This window comes from Bubalus kerabau, chromosome 12 (genome assembly GCF_029407905.1).
Source record: "Bubalus kerabau isolate K-KA32 ecotype Philippines breed swamp buffalo chromosome 12, PCC_UOA_SB_1v2, whole genome shotgun sequence".
NCBI lineage: Eukaryota > Metazoa > Chordata > Mammalia > Artiodactyla > Bovidae > Bubalus > Bubalus kerabau.
The window spans coordinates 71,822,901-71,843,379 of NC_073635.1; the positions used below are offsets into that span (position 1 = coordinate 71,822,901).

Consider the following 20,479-nt stretch of genomic DNA (forward strand, 5'->3'; position numbering starts at 1 on the left):
CAGGACTTCACTGGTGTTGCAGTGGAGAAAAATTCACCTGCCAATGCAGGGGACACTGGTTCAATCCCTGGTGTGAGAACATTCCACATGCAGCAGAGCAACTAAGCCCTGCACCACAACTACTGAGCCTAGGTGCCACAACTACTGAAGTCTTGGCTCATCAACAACAGAAGCCCCCTCAGTGAGAAGCCCGTGCACTGCAACAGGGAATAGCCTCCACTTGCCACAACTGGAGACAGCTCTTGCAAGGCAATCAGGACCCAGCACAGGCAAACATAAAAGCCAACATGAGGTAAATAGGACCCTAGACTTCCTGGTTAGAGTCTGAACATGGGCTGTGTTTCTCATTGAGATGATTCTGTGGGTGATTTGATCATTTTAGAGATTCCTGGGAAATTATTTTCCAGCTCTCGAGGTAGATTGATTTTGCTTTGTTTTTTCTCACAGCTATTATTTAGATGCTACATTTTTACAGATGCTTACTTAGTACACCATGTTATAATGTACAAAAATATTAGTTTCCTACATTTTTTCCTTTTTATGTAATATTTTCTTAAAAACTGCTCCCCTCGCTCCCAGACTGCCCCCATTCTCTTGCTGGCTTCTCCTTCCCTCTGACTCAGATGGTGATGCTAGGGCCAGAAGCACCTGCCTCTCCTGGAGCTTCTTAGAAATGCAGAGTCTCAGGCTCACCCAGACCTCTTGACTCAGCTTCCTATCTGAATATGACCTCCACCTTTCCCTCCCATGGGCAGTTTTTGATGAGTGATAACCTGTGATTCCCAAGGAATGTCCTTTGACAGTTTGAATTTGAACTCAAGAATTCCCAAATCTCTGCTGCTAACTGAGTAAAAGGCTCTAGAATGTTCTGTGCCACTAGATTTACTTACTTTTATGCTTTTATGAGATGGTTGAATGGCATTACTGACGGAGACATGAGTCTGAGTAAGCTCTGGGAGTTGGTGATGGACAGGGAAGCCTGGCGTGCTGCAGTCCATGGGGTTGCAAAGAGCTGTACATGACTGAGCAACTGAACTGAACTGATGCTCTGTAAATTGCACCTTTGCATTATAATCTAATTCTGTGTAATTCCACTGCATTCTTTGCATCTTTCCAGTGAAGTCTGTCTTCATTACAGACAGTTTTCATCCTGTTGTCTGTCCTTCCCCACACCAGCTTCCTGCAGGGACTGGAGAGATTTCCCACAGGCTCAGCCATGCCTGGACCTGGAGTCAGAGACAGCACCATGCAGCAGTATATGTATGGCTGTTTTACCACCTGATGGGATAAAAAATGAGTCCTGCTGCCTCAATCTGGGCATGAGGTCTGTTTGGCCCATTCCCCAGGCATCATGTGTCCCACTTAGTTTCAGGTTTCTCTCTCAATCTGGCTGTGGCTGCCAGGTCTTCCTGCTGACAGCTGGTGCACCTGCCTCAGGTACCCTCTTTGCTCTCACTCATGACATGTATGCCTGTTTCCACATCATGCATTAACTCTCTGACCATAAGATCTCTATGGTAGACCTGTTCCTTTAACTGCAGCTGTATCTCTCCACACTTTCTCCATTCTAGCAACACAGAGGAACATGATAATGTGTCAGGCCATCCAGGGGATAAGGAGGCCCGACAGCAGGTGGAAAAGAGGCCAACAGATGTGGATTTGAGTCCCATCCTATGACATATGGGCTCTGATATTCAGACAGATTAATTCATCTAAGCCTCAATATTTTCTTACACAAAATGGAAGTTATAGATTGTAACCTGTAGAATTTATGTACAACTTAAACAAGATAAGGCATGTAAAAGCACCCAGAGTAAATGCTTAGACACAAATGGTCATCGTTTTCATAGGGTGTAAAATGACCATAACCACTTACGCTGTGGAAGGTGGTGTCTGTCCCATGAGAATGAGGTGTTGGCCATTTGAAGTGGTATTTATGGCTGTAGGATACATCTGTGGTGTCTGTCTCTGTCTGATTTATCTTGTACTTAAATAATATGGTAATAGATTTTCCATAAATTTCTCTGGCCTGAGTTAAAAATCTCAGCTCCCATGGAAGTTTCTTTGTCTCAGGAAACCACAGGTAATACAAATAAGAAAAAGTCAAGTCCAATACAAATCCTAATGTCAGCATATTCAGTCTGGTTGAAAAAGCAAGACAATGGCTATATTAGCTTTGTAAGCTAGAAGGAGATCATAATTTTTATAGATGTTTATAAAAAATGACATAAGTTCTGTTAGAGTTGGAACAAATACATATTGGGGAAAGGGAGAGCACTTCCAAGGAATTAGACATGTGAGACAGACTTAGTGGTCAGGGTTTCAGCAGGTGGAAATGCATGTGAAAGGCATTCCGAGAGGTGAGACCAGCACAAGCAAAAGCATGATGCCCTGATTCAGTGAATGAAGAACTAGATACCTGCAAAGCATTCAGGAAAATGAAATACCAAGTGTGTAACACACATTTTTACATTCAACCCTCACAATTACCTGGTGACGCCAAGGAAGCTGACTCGTGTACACAAAGGATGGAGAGGTTAGAGAGGACATGTTTTGTAGAAGAGATGTTCTGGAGTGGAGTGCTGGGTGCTGAGCTGGCATTCAGGAGTTTAATCTGAGAAGTGAGAGCACATGGACCAGAGGGGGCAGGTTCAGGGGGCAGGGAGCCAGGAGCTGTTATGCCTCCAGCAAGACATCCTGGGAAAGTGATTCCACTTTTTGAAATCAAGTTGATGTTGATTAAAACAGAGCTATAACACTTGGATTTGTGAACATGCAGGGAAATGGGTGATAGTAGAAAATGGTATCATACTTCTGGACAGTAGGCTAGCAGCTTAACAGCTTCCTCTGAAAATGTTCATACTTAGTTGTTGTTGTTTGGTCACCTAATTACATCCAACTCTTCCCAACCCCATGGACTGACACACAGCAGGCTCTCTGTCCCTCACCATCTCCGGCAGTTTGCCCAAGTTCATGCTCATTGTATCAGTGATAACATTCAGCCATCTCATCCTCCATCATCCCCTTCTCCTGCTTTCAATCTTTCCCAGCATCAGAGTCTTTTCCAATGAGTTGGCTCTTTGTGTCAGGTGGCCAAAGTATTGGACTGTCAACATCAGTTCTTCCAGTGAATAGTCAGGCCTAATTTCCTTTAGGATTGACTGGTTTGATCTCCTTGCTTTCCAAGGGGTTCTTACATGACTCTCAGCAATTCCACATCTGAGATTTTCTGTGAAGGAAATGATTAAAGTTGTTTTCAAAGATTTAGCTTCAGGGATATTTAACACAGAATATTTATAATAGCTAACTATTTGACACTGCCTAAATATCCAGCAATAGAGGATTTATTAAATAAATGATCATATGTACTATAATATTATGCAACCATTAAAATACATATTTTTATGAAATACAAAATGAAAACACATATAACAGTATGTTCACATTAATCCTATTTTGTTTAAATATGTGAACTTGTATCTTTAAGAACACATACCACACACACACACACACAAAATACAATAACAGAAAGAACACATACAGAAGCCTTGAAAGTAAAAATATTTTAAGAATTTTTTTTCAGAGTGCTGGGCTATATATAGCCAGTATTTATTTACTACTCAAATTCATTTGCACTGATTATGATTAAGGAAAGAGTTTATTTTGTTTTTTAAACACTATGATCCTGGAAAAGATGTAACGAGAGTAAAGTGGAAAAGATGGATGAAGGGGTTGCTTTGTGTGGGGCATTGGGTATTGATTATGTTTAGCTTGACGTGTGAAGAGAGATCCAGGAGCAAGTGTCTAACAAGTTGTGTCATCATCAGAGACCAGCCTGGTTGGAATAACAGAAAGGGGCCATTGAAAAGCAAGTAACAGAAGATTTTCTCCAAGTGTCTTTATAATTGTATCTGTTTCTTTATTTTTGGCTGGGCTGGGTCTCTGTTGCTACTCGGGCTTTTCTCTAGTTGCCGTGTGTGGGCTTCTCACTGTGGTGTCTTCTCTTGTTAAGAGCATGGGCTGTAGAGTGCGATGGCTTCAACAGTTGAAGTATGTAGGCTCATAGTCGTGGTTCCCAAGTTCTAGAGCACAGGCTCAATAGTTGTGGCACACGGACTTAGTTGCTTCACAGCATGTGGGATTCTCCTGGACTAGGGATTGAACCCACATCTCCTGCATTTGCAGGCAGCTTCTTTACCACTGAGCCACCAGGGAAGCCCTCAAGTGTCTTTAGATTGAAGAATGTGAGCTTACTGATACTGGTGATAGTCTCCATGGGCAATTGGTAAAACCCTTTGGTTACCCAGAAAAGACATTCAGACTATAGCTTTGGTGACTGAACTCTAGGAATAATCAGAGTCAGGTTTTCTTTGAGTCGCCTTTTTCTTTTTAGGAGGGTGTGGGGCCATGCAGCATGTGGGATCTTAGTTCCCTGACCAGGGATCGAATCCACGCCTCCTGCAGTGGAAGCACAGAATCTTAACCACTGAACTGCCAGGGAAGTCCCCTGGTTTTTTAGTTTTCTTTGCTGGAGTTTATAACTCACAGTCCTGTGGTCATGAACAGCCCTCGGTGCCCCTACATATCTCAGTCCATTTACCCAAAGTTTACAGATGTTTCCGTTTGCACACATGAATCAGTTTCAGTGGAGCTGATAACATGGGAACATACACACATTCTCACAGATCATTTCTTACCTGTGTCCTGATGTGTGTTTATTTACATATGAGAACACTCAGAAATACAGGCACACTTGTTTTACATTGCTTCACAGATACTGCTTAAAAAAAAAAAAAAAAAAAGACGATTATGGCAACACTGTGTCAGGCAAGTACATTTGCACCATTTTTCCTACAGCATTTGGTCACTTCATGTCTCTGTCATTTTGATAATACTTAAAATATTTCAAACCATTTCATTATTATTATATTTACTATCCTGATATGTGATCAGTGGTTTTTAATGTTCACTTCAGTTCAGTCACTCAGTCATGTCCAACTCTTTGCGACCCCATGAATCAAAGCACGCCAGGCCTCCCTGTCCATCACCAACTCCTGGAGTTCACTCAGACTCACGTCCATCGAGTCAGTGATGCCATCCAGCCATCTCATCCTCTGTCGTCCCCTTCTCCTCCTGCCCCCAATCCCTCCCAGCTTCAGAGTCTTTTCCAATAAGTCAACACTTCGCATGAGGTGGCCAAAGTACTGGAGTTTCAGCTTTAGCATCATTCCTTCCAAAGAAATCCCAGGGCTGATCTCCTTCAGAATGGACTGGTTGAATCTCCTCGCAGTCCAAGGGACTCTCAAGAGTCTTCTCCAACACCACAGTTCAAAAGCATCAATTCTTCAGTGCTCAGCCTTCTTCACAGTCCAACTCTCACATCCATACATGACCACAGGAAAAACCATAGCCTTGACTAGACAAAGAGTGCTCAAACTACTGCACAATTGCACTCATCTCACATGCTAGTAAAGTAATGCTCAAAATTCTCCAAGCCAGGCTTCAGCAATACGTAAACCATGAACTTCCTGATGTTCAAGCTGGTTTTAGAAAAGGCAGAGGAACCAGAGGTCAAATTGCCAACATCTGCTGGATCATTGAATAAGCAAGAGAGTTCCAGGAAAACATCTATTTCTGCTTTATTGACTATGCCAAAGCCTTTGACTGTGTGGATCACAATAAACTGTGTTTTTTAATGTTACTACGTTATAAATGCTTAGATGGTTAACATTATTTTAACAATACAGTATTGGAAAGTAAGCTATGTACATTTTTTAATATATAATTCTAGTGTACATCATTAGACTACAGTATAGTATAAATGTAACTTTTATTTGCACAGAGAAACAAAACATTGCTATAACTTGCTTTATTTTGATGTTCATGTGTTGAGGTGGTCTGGAGCCAAATCCAAAATATCTTTGAGGCCTGCCTGTACACAGAACAGATGAGCCACATATATACACACTATGACCTGCATGTATTCAGAGAATGACCCATCTATATTATATGAATTAGAGTTTAACATAAGGTACAAAATGTCCTGAGGAGCCTGTATGCAGATCAAGAAGCAACAGTTAGAACTGGACATGGAGCAATGGACTGGTTCAAAATTGGGAAAGGAGTACCTCAAGGCTGTATATCATTACCCTGCTTATTCAACTTACATGCAGAGTACAGCATGCAAAATACTGGGCAGGATGAAGCACAAGCTGGAATCAACATGCCAGGAGAAATATCAGTAACCTCAGATAAGCATATGATACCACCCGAATGGCAGAAAGCAAAGAGGAACCAAAGAGTCTCATGATGAAGGTAACAGAGGAGAGTGAAAAGCTGGCTTAAAACTCAACATGCAAAAAATTAAGATCACCACATCTGGTTACACCAGTTCATGTCGAATAGATGGGCAAACAATGGAAACAGTGATAAATTTTATTTTCTTAGGCTCTGAAAATCACTGTGGATGATGACTGCAGCCATGAAATTTGAAGACACTTGTTCCTTGGAAAGATTGAGGGCAGGAGAAGGGGACGACAGAGGATGAGATGATTGGATGGCATCACCAACTCAATGGACATGGGTTTGGGTGGACTCCGGGAGTTGGTGATGGACAGGGAGGCCTGGCATGCTGCGGTTCATGGGATCACAAAGAGTCAGATATGACTGAATGATTGAACTGAACTGTTCTTTGGAAGAAAACCTATGACAAACCTAGACAGCATGTTAAAAAGCCTAGACATTGCTTTGCCGACAGAGGTGCATATATTCAAAGCTATGGTTTTTCCAGTAGTCATGTATGGATGTAAGGGTTGGGTCATAAAGAAGGCTGGGCACTGAAGAATTGATACTTTTGAATTGTGGTGTTGGAGAAACTCTTGAGAGTCCCTTGAACAGCAAGGAGATCAAACCAGTCAGCCCTAAAGGAAATCAGTCTTGAATATTCATTGGAAGAACTGATGCTGAAGCTCCAATACTTTGGCCACTTGACATGAAGAGCTCATTGGAAAAGATCCTGATGCTGGGAAAGACTGAAGGCAGGGGGAGAAGGGGACAACAGAGGATGAGATGAATGGGTGGCATCACTGATTCAATGGACATAAGTTTGAGCAAACTCCAGGAGATAGTGAAGGACAGGGAAACCTGGCATGCTGCAGTCCATGGGGTTGCAAAGAGTCAGACACTACTGAACAATAACAAAATGTCTTATCAGTTCAGATCAGTCGCTCAGTCGTGTCCGACTCTGCGACCCCATGAACCATATCACACCAGGCCTCCCTGTCCATAACCAACTCCTGGAGTCCATCCAAACCCATGTCCATTGAATCGGTGATGCCATCCAACCATCTCATCCTCTGCAGTCCCCTTCCTCTCCTGCCCTCAATCTTTCCCAGCATCAGGTTCTTTTCCAGTGGGTCAGCTCCTTGCATCAGGTTGCCAAAGTATTGGAGTTTCAGCTTCAAAATCAGTCCTTCCAAAGAACACCCAGCACTGATCTCCTTTAAGATGGACTGGTTGGATCTCCTTGCAGTCCAAGGGACTCTCAAGAGTCTTCTCCAGCACCACAGTTCAAAAGCATCAATTCTTCAGAGCTCAGCTTTCTTTATAGTCCATGTATAGTCCATCCATGACCACTGGAAAAACCATAGCCTTGACTAGACAGATCTTTGTTGACAAAGTAATGTCTCTACTTTTTATTTATTTTTAAATTTTTTAAATTTATTTTTATTTTATTTTTAATATAAATTTATTTATTTTAATTGGAGGCTAATTACTTTACAATATTGTATTGGTTTTGCTATACATCAACATGAATCTGCCACGGGTGTACATGTGTTCCTCATCCTGAACCCCCCTCCCACCTCCCTTCCCATACCATCCCTCTGGGTCTTCCCAGTGCACCAGTCCTGAGCATCCTGCATCATGCATTGAACCTAGACTGGTGATTCGTTTCACATATGATATTATACATATTTCAATGCCATTCTCCCAAATCATCCCACCCTCATCCTCTCCCACAGAGTCCAAAAGACTGTTCTATACATCTGTGTCACTTTGGCTGTCTCACATACAGGGTTATCATTACCATCTTTCTAAATTCCATATATATGCATTATTATACTGTATTGGTGTTTTTCTTTCTGGCTTACTTCACTCTGTATAAAGGCTCCAGTTTCATCCATCTCATTAGAACTGATTCAAATGTATTCTTTTCAATGGCTGAGTAATACTCCATTGTGTATATGTACCACAGCTTTCTTATCCATTCAACTACTGATGGACATCTAGGTTGCTTCCATGTCCTGGCTATTATAAACAGTGCTGCGATGAACATTGGGGTACACGTGTCTCTTTCAATTCTGGTTTCCTTGGTGTGTATGCCCAGCAGTGGGATTACTGGGTTATATTGCAGTTCTATTTCCAGTTTTTTAAGGAATCTCCACGCTGTTCTCCATAGTGGCTGTACTAGTTTGCATTCCCACCAACAGTGTAAGAGGGTTCCCTTTTTTCCATACCCTCTCCAACATTTATTGCTTGTAGACTTTTGGATCACAGCCATTATGACTGGAGTGAAATGGTACCTCATTGTGGTTTTGATTTGCATTTCTCTGATAATAAGTGATGTTGAGCATCTTTTCATATGTTTATTAGTCATCTGTATGTCTTCTTTGGATAAATTTCTGTTTAGATCTTTGGCCCATTTTTGGATTGGGTCATTTATTTTTCTGGAATTGAGCTGTAGGAGTTGCTTGTATATTTTTGAGATTAATTCTTTGTCAGTTGCTTCATTTGCTATTACTTTCTACCATTCTGAAGCCTGTCTTTTCACCTTGCTTAGAGTGTCCTTTGTTGTGCAGAAGCTTTTAATTTTAATTAGATCCCATTTGTTTATTTTTGCTTTTATTTCCAATATTCTGGGAGGTGGGTCATAGAGGATCCTGCTGTGATGTATGTCGGAGAGTGTTTTGCCTATGTTCTCCTCTAGGAGTTTTATAGTTTCTGGTCTTACATTTAGATCTTTAATCCATTTTGAGTTTGTTTTTGTGTATGGTGTTAGAAAGTGTTCTAGTTTCATTCTTTTACAAGTGGTTGACCAGTTTTCCCACCACCACTTGTTAAAGAGATTGTTTTTTCTCCATTGTATATTCTTGCCTCCTTTGTCAAAGATAAGGTGTCCATAGGTGTGTGGGTTTATCTGTGGGTTTTCTATTTTGTTCCATTGATCTATATTTCTGTCTTTGTGCCAGTACCATACTGTCTTGATGACTGTGGCTTTGTAGTAGAGCCTGAAGTCAGGTAGGTTGATTCCTCCAGTTCCATTCTTCTTTCTCAAGATTGCTTTGACTATTTGAGGCTTTTTGTATTTCCATACAAATTGTGAAATTATTTGTTCTAGCTCTGTGAAAAATACAATTGGTAGCTTGATAGGGATTGCATTGAATCTATAGATTGCTTTGGGTAGTATACTCATTTTCACTGTATTGATTCTTCTGATCCATAAACATGGTATATTTCTCCATCTATTAGTGTCCTCTTTGATTTCTTTCACATGTTTTATGTCTTTATAGTGTCTTTAGGTAGATATATTCCTAAGTATTTTATTCTTTTCGTTGCAATGGTGAATGGAATTATTTCCTTAATTTCTCTATTTTCTCATTATTAGTGTATAGGAATGCAAGGGATATCTGTGTTGATTTTATATCCTGCAACTTTACTATATTCTTTGATTAGCTCTAGTAATTTTCTGCTGGAGTTTTTAGGGTTTTCTATGTAGAGAATCGTGTCATCTGCAAGCAGTGAGAGTTTTACTTTTTCTTTTCCAATTTGGATTACTTTTATTTCTTTTTCTGCTCTGATTGCTGTGGCTAAAACTTCCAAAACTATATTGAATAGTAGTGGTGAAAGTGGGCACCCTTGTCTTGTTCCTGACTTTAGAGGAAATGCTTTCAATTTTTCACCATTGCTGTGGGTTTGTCATATATAGCTTTTATTATATTGAGGTATGTTCCTTATATTCCTGTTTTCTGGAGAGTTTTTATCATGAATTGATGTTGAATTTTGTCCAAGACCTTTTCTACATCTATTGAGATAATCTTATGGCTTTTATTTTTCAATTTGTTAATGTTGTGTATTACATTTATTGATTTGAGGATATTGAAGAATCCTTGTATCCCTGGGATAAAGCCCACATGGTCATGATGTATGATCTTTTTAATGTGTTGTTGGATTCTGATTGCTAGAATTTTGTTAAAGATTTTTGCATCTATGTTCATCAGTGATATTGGCCTGTAGTTTTATTTTTTGTGTGTGTGGCATCTTTGTCAGGTTTTGGTATTAGGGTGATTGTGGCCTCATAGAATGAATTTGGAAGTTTACCTTCCTCTGCAATTTTCTGGAAGAATTTGAGTAGGATAGGTGTTAGCGTTTCCCTAAATTTTTGGTAGAATTCAGCTGTGAGGCCGTCTGGACCTGGGCTTTTTTTTTTGCTGGAATATTTCTGATTATTCCGTGCTTGTGATGGGTCTGTTAAGATTTTCTATTTCTTCCTGGTTCAGTTTTGGAAAGTTATACTTTTCTAAGAATTTGTCCATTCCTTCCAAGTTGTCCATTTTATTGGCATATAATTGCTGATAGTAATTTCTTATGGGAGAAGGCAATGTCAACCCACTCCGGTACTCTTGCCTGGAGAATCCCATGGATGGAGGAGCCTGGTGGGCTGCAGTCCATGGGGTCGCTAAGAGCCAGGCACGACTGAACGATTTCACTTCTACTTTTCACTCTCATGCATTGGAGAAGAAAATGGCAACCCACTCCAGTATTCTTGCCTGGATAATCCCAGGGACAGAGGAGCCTAGTAGGCTACTATCTATGGGGTCGCACAGAGTTGGACATGACTGAAGAGACTTAGCAGCAGCAGTCTCTTATGATTCTTTGTATTTCTGTGTTGTCTGTTGTGATCTCTCCATTTTCATTTCTAATTTTATTGATTTAGTTTTTCTCCCTTTGTTTCTTGATGAGTCTGGCTAATGGTTTGTCAATTTTATTTATCCTCTCAAAGAACCAGCTTTTGGCTTTGTTGATTTTTGTTATGGTCTCTTTTGTTTCTTTTGCATTTATTTCTGCCTTAATTTTTAAGATTTCTTTCCTTCTATTAACCCTGAGGTTCTTCATTTCTTCCTTTTCTAGTTGCTTTAGGTGTAGAGTTAGGTTATTTATTTGACTTTTTTCTTGTTTCTTGAGGTATGCCTGTATTGCTATGAATCTTCCCCTTAGCACTGCTTTTACAGTGCCCCACAAGTTTTGAGTTGTTACATTTTCATTTTCATTCATTTCTATGCATATTTTGATTTCATTTTTGATTTCTTCTGTGATTTGTTGGTTATTCAGCAGCATGTTGTTCAGCCTCCATATGTTGGAATTTTTAATAGTTTTTCTCCTGTAATTGAGATCTAATCTTACTGCATTGTGGTCAGAAAAGATGCTTGGAATGATTTCAATTCTTTTGAATTTACGAAGGCTAGATTTATGGCCCAGGATGTGATCTATCCTGGAGAAGGTTCCATGTGCACTTGAGAAAAAGGTGAAATTCATTGTTTTGGGGCGAAATGTCCTATAGATATCAATTAGGTCTAACTAGTCTATTTTCAGAGAAGGCAGTGGCAACCCACTCTAGTACTTTTGCCTGGAAAATCCTATGGATGGAGGAGCCTGGTGGTCTGCAGTCCATGGGGTTGCTAAGAGTCGGACGTGACAGAGCGACTTCACTTTCACTTTTCACTTTCATCATTGGAGAAGGAAATGGCAACGCACTCCAGTGTTCTTGCCTGGAGAATCCCAGGCATGGTGGAGCCTGGTGGGCTGCCGTCTATGGGGTCGCACAGAGTCGGACATGACTGAAGCGACTTAGCAGCAGCAGCGGCTGTCTATTATATCATTTAAAGTTTGTGTTTCCTTGCTAATTTTCTGTTTAGTTGATCAGTTCATAGGTGTGAGTGGGTTATTAAAGTCTCCCACTATTATTGTATTATTGTTAATTTCCCCTTTCATACTTGTTAGCATTTGTCTTACATATTGCAGTGCTCCTATGTTGGGTGTATATATATTTATAATTGTTATATCTTCTTCTTGGATTGATCCTTTGATCATTATGTAGTATCCTTTTTTGTCTCTCTTCACAGCTTTTGTTTTAAAGTCTATTTTATCTGATATGAGTATTGCTACTCCTGCTTTCTTTTGGTCTCTATTTGTGTAGAATATCTTTTTCCAGGCCTTCACTTTCAGTCTGTGTGTGTCCCTGTTTTGAGGTGGGTCTCTTGTAAACAACATATATAAGGGTCTTGTTTTTGTATCCATTCAGCCAGTCTTTGTCTTTTGGTCAGGGCACTCAACCCATTTATGTTTAAGGTAATTATTGATAAGTATGATCCTGTTGCCACTTACTTTATTGTTTTGGGTTCGAGTTTATACTCCCTTTTTGTGTTTCCTGTCTAGAGAAGAGCCTTTAGCATTTGTTGGAGAGCTGGTTTGGTGGTGCTGAATTCTCTCAGCTTTTGCTTGTCTGTAAAGCTTTTGACTTCTCCTTCATATTTGAATGAGATCCTTGCTGGGTACAGTAATCTGGGCTGTAGGTTATTTTCTTGCATCACTTTAAGTATGTCCTGCCATTCCCTCCTGGCCTGAAGAGTTTCTATTGAAAGATCAGCTGTTATCCTTATGGGAATCCCTTTGTGTGTTATTTGTTGTTTTTCCCTTGCTGCTTTTAATATTTGTTTTTTGTGTTTGATTTTTGTTAATTTGATTAATATGTGTCTTGGGGTGTTTTGCCTTGGGTTTATCCTGTTTGGGACTCTCTGGGTTTCTTGGACTTGGGTGATTATCTCCTTCCCCATTTTAGGGAAGTTTTCAACTTCCTGGTCTTTCTTTTTGTCTTTTTCTTCTGGGACTCCTATGATTTGAATGTTGGGGCATTTAACATTGTCCTGGAGGTCTCTGAAATTGTCCTTATTTCTTTTAATTCGTTTTTCTTTTTTCCTCTCTGATTCATTTATTTCTACCATTCTATCTTCTACCTCACTAATCCTATCTTATGCCTCTGTTATTGTACTATTTGTTCCCTCCAGAGTTTTTTATATCATTTATTGCATTATTCATTATATATGTACTCTTTGTTATTTCTTCTAGGTCCTTGTTAAATCTTGCATCTTTTCAATCCTTGTCTCCAGGATATCTATCTGTGATTCCATTTTGTTTTCAAGATTTGGGATCATTTTTCACTATCATTCTTCAGAATTCTTTATGAGGTAGATTCCCTATCTCTTCTTCTTTTGTTTGGTTTGGTGGGCATGTTCCTTTACCTACTGGGTATTCCTCTGTCTCTTCATATTGTTTATATTGCTGTGTTTGGGGTGGCCTTTCTGTATTCTGGCAGTTTGTGGAATTCTCTTTATTGCAGCATTTCCTCACTGTGGGTGGGGTTGTATGGGTGGCTTGTCAAGGTTTCCTGGTTAGGGAAGCTTGTGTCAGTGTTCTGGTGGGTGCAGCTGGATTTCTTCTCTCTGGAGTGCAATGAAGTGTCCAGTAATGAATTATGAGATGTCAGTGGGTTTGGAGTGACTTTGGGCAGCCTGTATATTGAAACTCAGGGCTGTGTTCCTGTCTTGCTGGAGAATTTGCGTGATGTCTTTATCTGGAGTTTGTTGGCCCTTGGGTAGTGCTTGGTTTCAGTGTAGATATGGAGGCGTTTGAAGAGCTCCTGTCAATTAATGTTCCCTGGAGTCAGGAGTTCTCTGATGTTCTCAGGATTTGGACTTAAGCCTCCTGCTTCTGGTTTTCAGTCTTATTTTTACAGTAGCCCCAAGACTTCTCCATCTATACAGCACCATTGATAAAACATCTAGGTTAAAGATGAAAAGTTCCTCCACAGTGAGGGACACCCAGAGAGGTTTACAGAGTTACATGGAGATGAGAAGAGGGAGGAGGGAGATAGAGGTGACAAGGATGAAATGAGGTGGAATCAAAAGAGGTGAAAGCAAGCTAGCCAGAAATCACTTCCTTATGTGCACTCCACAGTCTGGACTGCTCAGAGATGTTCACGGAGTTATACAGAGAAGAGAAGAGGGAGGAAGGGGACAGAGGTGGCCAGGAGGATAAAGGGGGGAATCAAAAGGAGAGAGACAGAACTGGCCAGTAATCAGATCCCTAAGTGTTCTCCACCGTCTGGAACACACAAAGAGATTCACAGAGTTGGGTAGAGAAGAGAAGGGGGAGGGAGGAGATAGAGGTGACCTGGTGGAGAAAAATGAGAGCCCAAAGGGGGAGAGAGCAGTCAAGCCAGTAATCTCATTCCCAAGTAAAAATGGGTACTGAAGATTGGGTTCTTAAAGGTACAAAATTGATAACAAATACCAAAAGGCCAAGATTAAAAATCTAGAGTAAAGTTTGGATTTTCAAAAATTCAATATTAAAGAAAGAAAAAGTCACAAAAAATTATATATATATATATATATATATATATATATATATATATATGTTTGCTTTAAAAAATAGGGTCTCTCTCTCTCTCTTTTTTTTTTTTGAAAGTAATAGTATGTTATAAAAATGAAAATAAAGGAGTAATAGAGGACTTGACTTGACTAGACGGACCTTTGTTGGCAAAGTAATGTCTCTGCTTTTGAATATGCTATCTAGGTTGGACATAAGTGAACTGAACTGAATAGAGGACTTAAAATTTAAAAAAAAAATTAAAAATTAAAGAATGATAGTAAAAATATATCTAGGACTTTCTCTGGTGTTATTATGGATAGTGTGGGGATCAGTTCATTTTCGGATATTTCCTTGATCCGGCTTATATTTCTCAAGATCTATAGGCCCCTTCCTATGTAGTTGATACTAACTACAGGGTTTTAATCTATTACACCTGTAACTTCCAAGGAGGTTCCCTCTGTTTTAGCTTCTTCTGTTTGCTGGTCTCTTCAGTGTCTAATTTCCACCCTGATGCAAGGGGGCGGTGGTGGACACTTTTTAGGCTCACTTGTTCAGTTGTACTGTGGGGAGGGAGGGACGCTGCAAACAAAGCACACTGGTGTGTGCTTGCAGTGTATCGGCCACACTGGGTTTGCCCCCAGTCACGGCGTGTGTGCTTTCCCTGTCAACACTGCTTAGCCTCTAGGTTGCTCTACCGGGAACTGTCTGGGGCCGGCCCTGGGTTGTGCACACTTTCCAGGTCTAAGCCGCTCAGGTTCAAGTACTCGGGTACTCCTCAAAGGCACAGACTCGGCTGGGCCTGCTTTTTGTGCCCTTCCCAGGTCCAAGCAGCTCAGGTGACCAGGTGTTTGGTGAGCATGGTCGCTAAGACTTATCGCCTCCCCTTTCCCTGCCGCTCGGTTTTCTGGGTGTACAATCAGTGCACTTTCTAGGCAGATGTTGACCATCCAAAATCCCAAGAAGTCTTGGTTTGCAACGAAGCCTGCTCGCAATTTGGTAGATAATGCCTCCCTGGGGCCACGATTGCCCTCTTCTGGCTCTGGCTGCCCTCGCCTGCCTGTCACGGGAGGGGGATGGGCCGGCCTGCAGCTGACTAGCTCTGCTCAGTCCTTTGTTCTGTGAGCGGGCCTGATGGTGTCTTAGGTTAGGGCTTTTTGCGTAGCTCTAGTCAGTCCTTTGTTCTGTGAGCAGGCCTGGCGGTGTCTTAGGTTAGGGCTTTTCATGTGGTAGCTATCCCACAGCCTGGTTTGCTATCCCAAGTTAGTTCCCTCAGATTGCCCTTGGGGCATTCAGGCCTAGTCCTTACTCTAAGCAATGCAGCCCACACCTTCCTGCCCAGTCCCCGCTTGCTAGTGGCGGATGCAGGCATCTGAGCTGCTTCTCCACTGGGAGAGTTACCGTTGGGCACATAATCAGTGGGTTTTAATTATTTATTTGTTTTTCCTCCCAGTTATGTTGCCCTCTGTGCTTCCAAGGCTTGCCACAGATTTGGCAGTGAGAGTGTTTCCTGGTGTTTGAAAACTTCTCTCTTTTTTAAGACTCCTTTCCGGTGACAGAGCTCCATCCCTACCTCTTTTGTTTCTCTTTTTCTCTTTTATATTTTTTCCTACCTCCTTTCGAAGACAATGGGCTGCTTTTCTGGGTGCCTAATGTCCTCTGCCTACATTCAGAAGTTGTTTTGTAAAATTTACTCAGCGTTCAAATGTTCTTTTGATGAATCTGTAGGGGAGAAAGTGGTCTCCTGTCCTATTCCTTCATCATTTTAGGACCGCTCCCCCCACCCCATGTCTCTGCTTTTTAATATGCTGTCTAAGTTGGTCATAACTTTCCTTCCAAGGAGTAAGCATCTTTTAATTTCATGGCTGCAATCACCATCTGAAGTGATTTTGGACCCCCAAAAATAAAGTCAGCCACTGTTTCCCCATCTATTTCCCATGAAGTGATGGGACCAGATGCCATGATCTTCGTTTTCTGAATGTTGAGCTTTAAGCCAACTTTTCACTCTCCTCTTTAGCTTTCATCAAGTGGCTCTTTAGTTCTTTACTTTCTGCCATAAGGGTGGTGTCATCTGCATATCTGAGGCTATTGATATTTCTCCCAACAATCTTGATTCCAGCTTGTGCTTCCTCCAGCCAAGTGTTTCTCATGATGTACTCTGCATATAAGTTAAATAAACAGGGTGACAATATACAGCCTTGACCTACTCGTTTTCCTATTTGGAACCAGTCTATTGTTCCATGTCTAGTTCTAACTGTTGCTTCCTGAACTGCATACAGGTTTCTCAAAAGGCAGGTCAGGTGGTCTGGTATTCCCATCTCTTGAAGAATTTTTCACAGTTTATTGTGATCCACCCAGTCAAAGGATTTGGCATAATCAATAAAGCACAAGTAGATGTTTTTCTGGAACTCTCTTGCTTCTTCGATGATCCAGCGGATGTTGGCAATTTGATCTCTGATTCCTCTGCCTTTTCTAAAACCAGCTTGAACATCAGGAAGTTCACAGTTCATGTATTGCTGACACTTGGCTTGGAGAATTTTGAGCATTACTTTACTAGTGTGTGAGATGAGTGCAATTGTGCGGTAGTTTCAGCATTCTTTGGCATTGCCTTTCTTTTGGTTTGGAATAAAAACTGACCTTTTCCAGTCCTGTGGCCACTGCTGAGTTTTCCAAATTTGCTGGCATATTGAGTGCAGCACGTTCACAGTGTCATCTTCCAGGATTTGAATTAGCCCAACTGGAATTCCATCACCTCTACTAGCTTTGTTCATAGTGATGCTTCCTAAGGCCCACTTGACTTCACATTCCAAGATGTCTGGCTCTAGGTGAGTGATCACGCCATCATGATTATCTGGGTCGTGAAGATCTTATTTGTAGAGTTCTTCTGTATATTCTTGCCACCTCTTCTTAATATCTTCTGCTTCTGTTAGGCCCCCACCATTGCTGTCCTTTACTGAGCCCATCTTTGTATGAAATGTTCCCTTGGTATCTCTGATTTTCTTGAAGAGATCTCTAGTCTTTCCCATTCTATTGTTTTCCTCTATTTATTTGCATTGATCACTGAGAAAGGCTTTCTTATCTCTTGCTATTCTTTGGAACTCTGCGTTCAAATGGCTATATCTTTGCTTTTCACTTCCCTTCTTTCCACAGCTATTTGTAAGGCCTCCTCAGAGAGCCATTTTGCTTTTTTGCATTTCTTTTTCTTGGGGATGGTCTTGATTCCTCTCTCTTGTACAATGTCACGAACCTCTGTCCATAGTTCATCAGGCATTCTGTCTGTCAGATCTAGTCCCTTAAATCTATATCTCACTTCCACTGTATAGTCATAAGGGATTTGATTTAGGTCATACCTGAATGGTCTAGTGGTTTTCTCCACTTTCTTATAGTCATTGTATTATCTTTATAAGATAATAAAACTAGCTGAACCCACTTTTCTTATGTTTAATCTCTATAAAGGTAAATTCTTTTTTGAAATGCCATGATTAATTTGACAGACTAAGATATGAAACTTCAGAGTTTTTCAAATCAGAAAACATGAAAATTCTAAACATTCTGATTATATTGCTCAGAATGATTTAGTTCTTTTTTAAAGCCATGAGTTTTAAAACTTTCAGTTTAGTTCAGTTCAATTCAGTCACTCAGTTGTGTCCGACTCTTTGCGACCTATGAACCGCAGTACGCCAGGTCTCCCTGTCCATCACCACTCCCGGAGTTTACCCAAACTCATGTTCATTGAGTCATTGAGTGGTGATGCAAATGATACAAGCATATCTTACACTCTCATCAATTCCAGATTTTCAATAGAGATGAAATCATCTCTTGGAGAGCTTCCTTCAGAGAATTTGCAACTGGGCTTCCCTCGTGGCTCAGATGGTAGAGAATCTGCCTGCAAGGCAGGAGACCCAGGTTCCATCCCTGGGTCAGGAGGATCCCGCTGGAGTAGAAAATGGCAACCCACTCTAGCATTCTTGCCTAGAGAATTCCATGGACAGAGGAGCCTGGCAGTCTACAATCCATGGGGTCACAAAAAGTTGTACACGTCTGATCATCTAATGCTTTCTTTCACTTAAAAATTCATTGGTAAAAAAAGGCCAGTTTCTGCATGCATATTTGAATGTGGTTTATTCCCCACCGTCATTTTATCTAGGAAAAGGAAATGGCAACCCACTCCAGTATTCTTGCCTGGAGAATCTCATGAAAAAAGGAGCCTGGCAGACTACAATTCGTGGGTTGCAAGAGTCAGATTCAACTTAGCAACTAAACCACCAATCACCAGCATTTTACCTACATTGTATTCATTCTTTAATCTTACTGTTAGCGCATTTAATTTTCTGTGCTTTGGTTTTAATAAATGGACTGATACTTGACATGTGTTTTTCCAAGGTTCAATTTAAAGTATTAATAAAATGCCTTTGACATGCTCCAATGAAAGGTCCCACGTAAATAGCAAATATTGTTTGTGTTGTTGTTAATCTCATTATGTACATTTTGTCTACTGGCCTCTGTCTTTCAAGACTGAGACCTGCATTTTATATTTGAAGATGTTTTCTTCAAGATAAAATATAGTTACAATATTTTATATTTGAAGATGTTTTCTTTCAAGATAAAATATAATTACAATATTTAATATCAGGAAATGATTTCATTTTTCTACTGAAGAATAATTCCTCTTAAATAAAGAACATATCCCTGAAAAAGTGAGTACTTGTTTGTGTATAATACTTCTGACTTGACTTATTGATATCTCTGTAAAATTACCCATGTAATTCTCAAGGTCAAATTACACAGGGAGTAGGAACAAATCTAATTTAAAAGCTGACTTCTTATGGACTACTTAGGAGACTGCTGGTTTTTCACTTCAGTCAGGTTATTTTTTTTAAAGTTATCATCTTCCTTTATTTACGAATGTTAGTTACAAACATATACACATACACATACACACCACATACACATACGGGTCTCCCCCTTTAACAAACCACATAATTGACACTATGTGATAATTATAAAAAACATAGAATTTTCTGCATATTAAGCATTTAATCAAGGAAATATGAATAAAATTGCCTGACATTTTTAGAAGGCATGAAAGTCATATAGTTTCTATTGTGTATTCTTGGGATGATGGTAGTCTCAATCAGGGACATTTGTGAATTTCTGTCATTTTTGGTTGCCACAATTTTGGGGATTGCATCTGGTATCTAGTGGGTTCATAGCTACTGTTAATTATCCTACAATATACAGGACAGGGCCCCGACCCTCAATAATGAATTATTGGTCCAAAATGTCAGTAGGGCCTTGCTTGAGAAACTTATAGACTATTATTTACATATAATAGAACTTTTAACATTCATCTTCAACAATCAGGGTTCTCCTGGGTTTTGGGCATCCTGTTAATTGTTCATCCCCCTGGGTCTCTTTACAGTATGGCATCGTGGGAAGAACAGGAGTTGGAAAAAGTTCCCTCATTGCTGCCCTTTTCAGATTGTCAGAACCTGAAGGTGACATTTCCATTGATGGAATCTTGACAACCCGTATTGGACTGCACGATTTAAGGAAGAAAATGTCAGTTGCACTTCAGGTATGCATAGCAGAAAGCTCTCACATGTTCTTTTTATAAGGTGTCTAAGGTTTAAGTGCTTTTAATTTGATTAGTCTTTTCAAGTTAAGTGAATGATTTTATCCTTTTTTTCCCAATAGAGCATATATCTAGCAGCAGGTATTTTCAACAGACACTTTCATCACATACAGGATTTTTTTGTTGTTGTTGTTCATTTGTTAGTTTTGTGTACATGTAATTTAATAACTTTCTGAGATAGATTTCTGGACTCAGACTTCCTCAATTTTCATGATGTTAACCACTGCTAATCACATAATTCTGAGAACAGAAGGATAAGTGTTTGCTTAACACTGGAGAGGTTCCTATAGGGAAACATGAATTTTATTAATAAGTGTCTTACAGGTGAAATTTTCTGTGGGAAATGGAGGACATCTTTTAAAA

The 20,479-nt window shown here is 40.3% G+C and overlaps 1 protein-coding gene across 1 annotated transcript in view; it reads left to right on the forward strand.

The window, feature by feature from the left end:
- Positions 1 to 20,479, forward strand: part of LOC129624243 (ATP-binding cassette sub-family C member 4-like) — a 180,888-nt gene that overhangs the window by 121,332 nt on the left and 39,077 nt on the right. Inside the window, 1 exon segment of the mRNA XM_055541904.1 lies at positions 19,904 to 20,059. Coding sequence (XP_055397879.1) covers positions 19,904 to 20,059 — 156 coding nt within the window.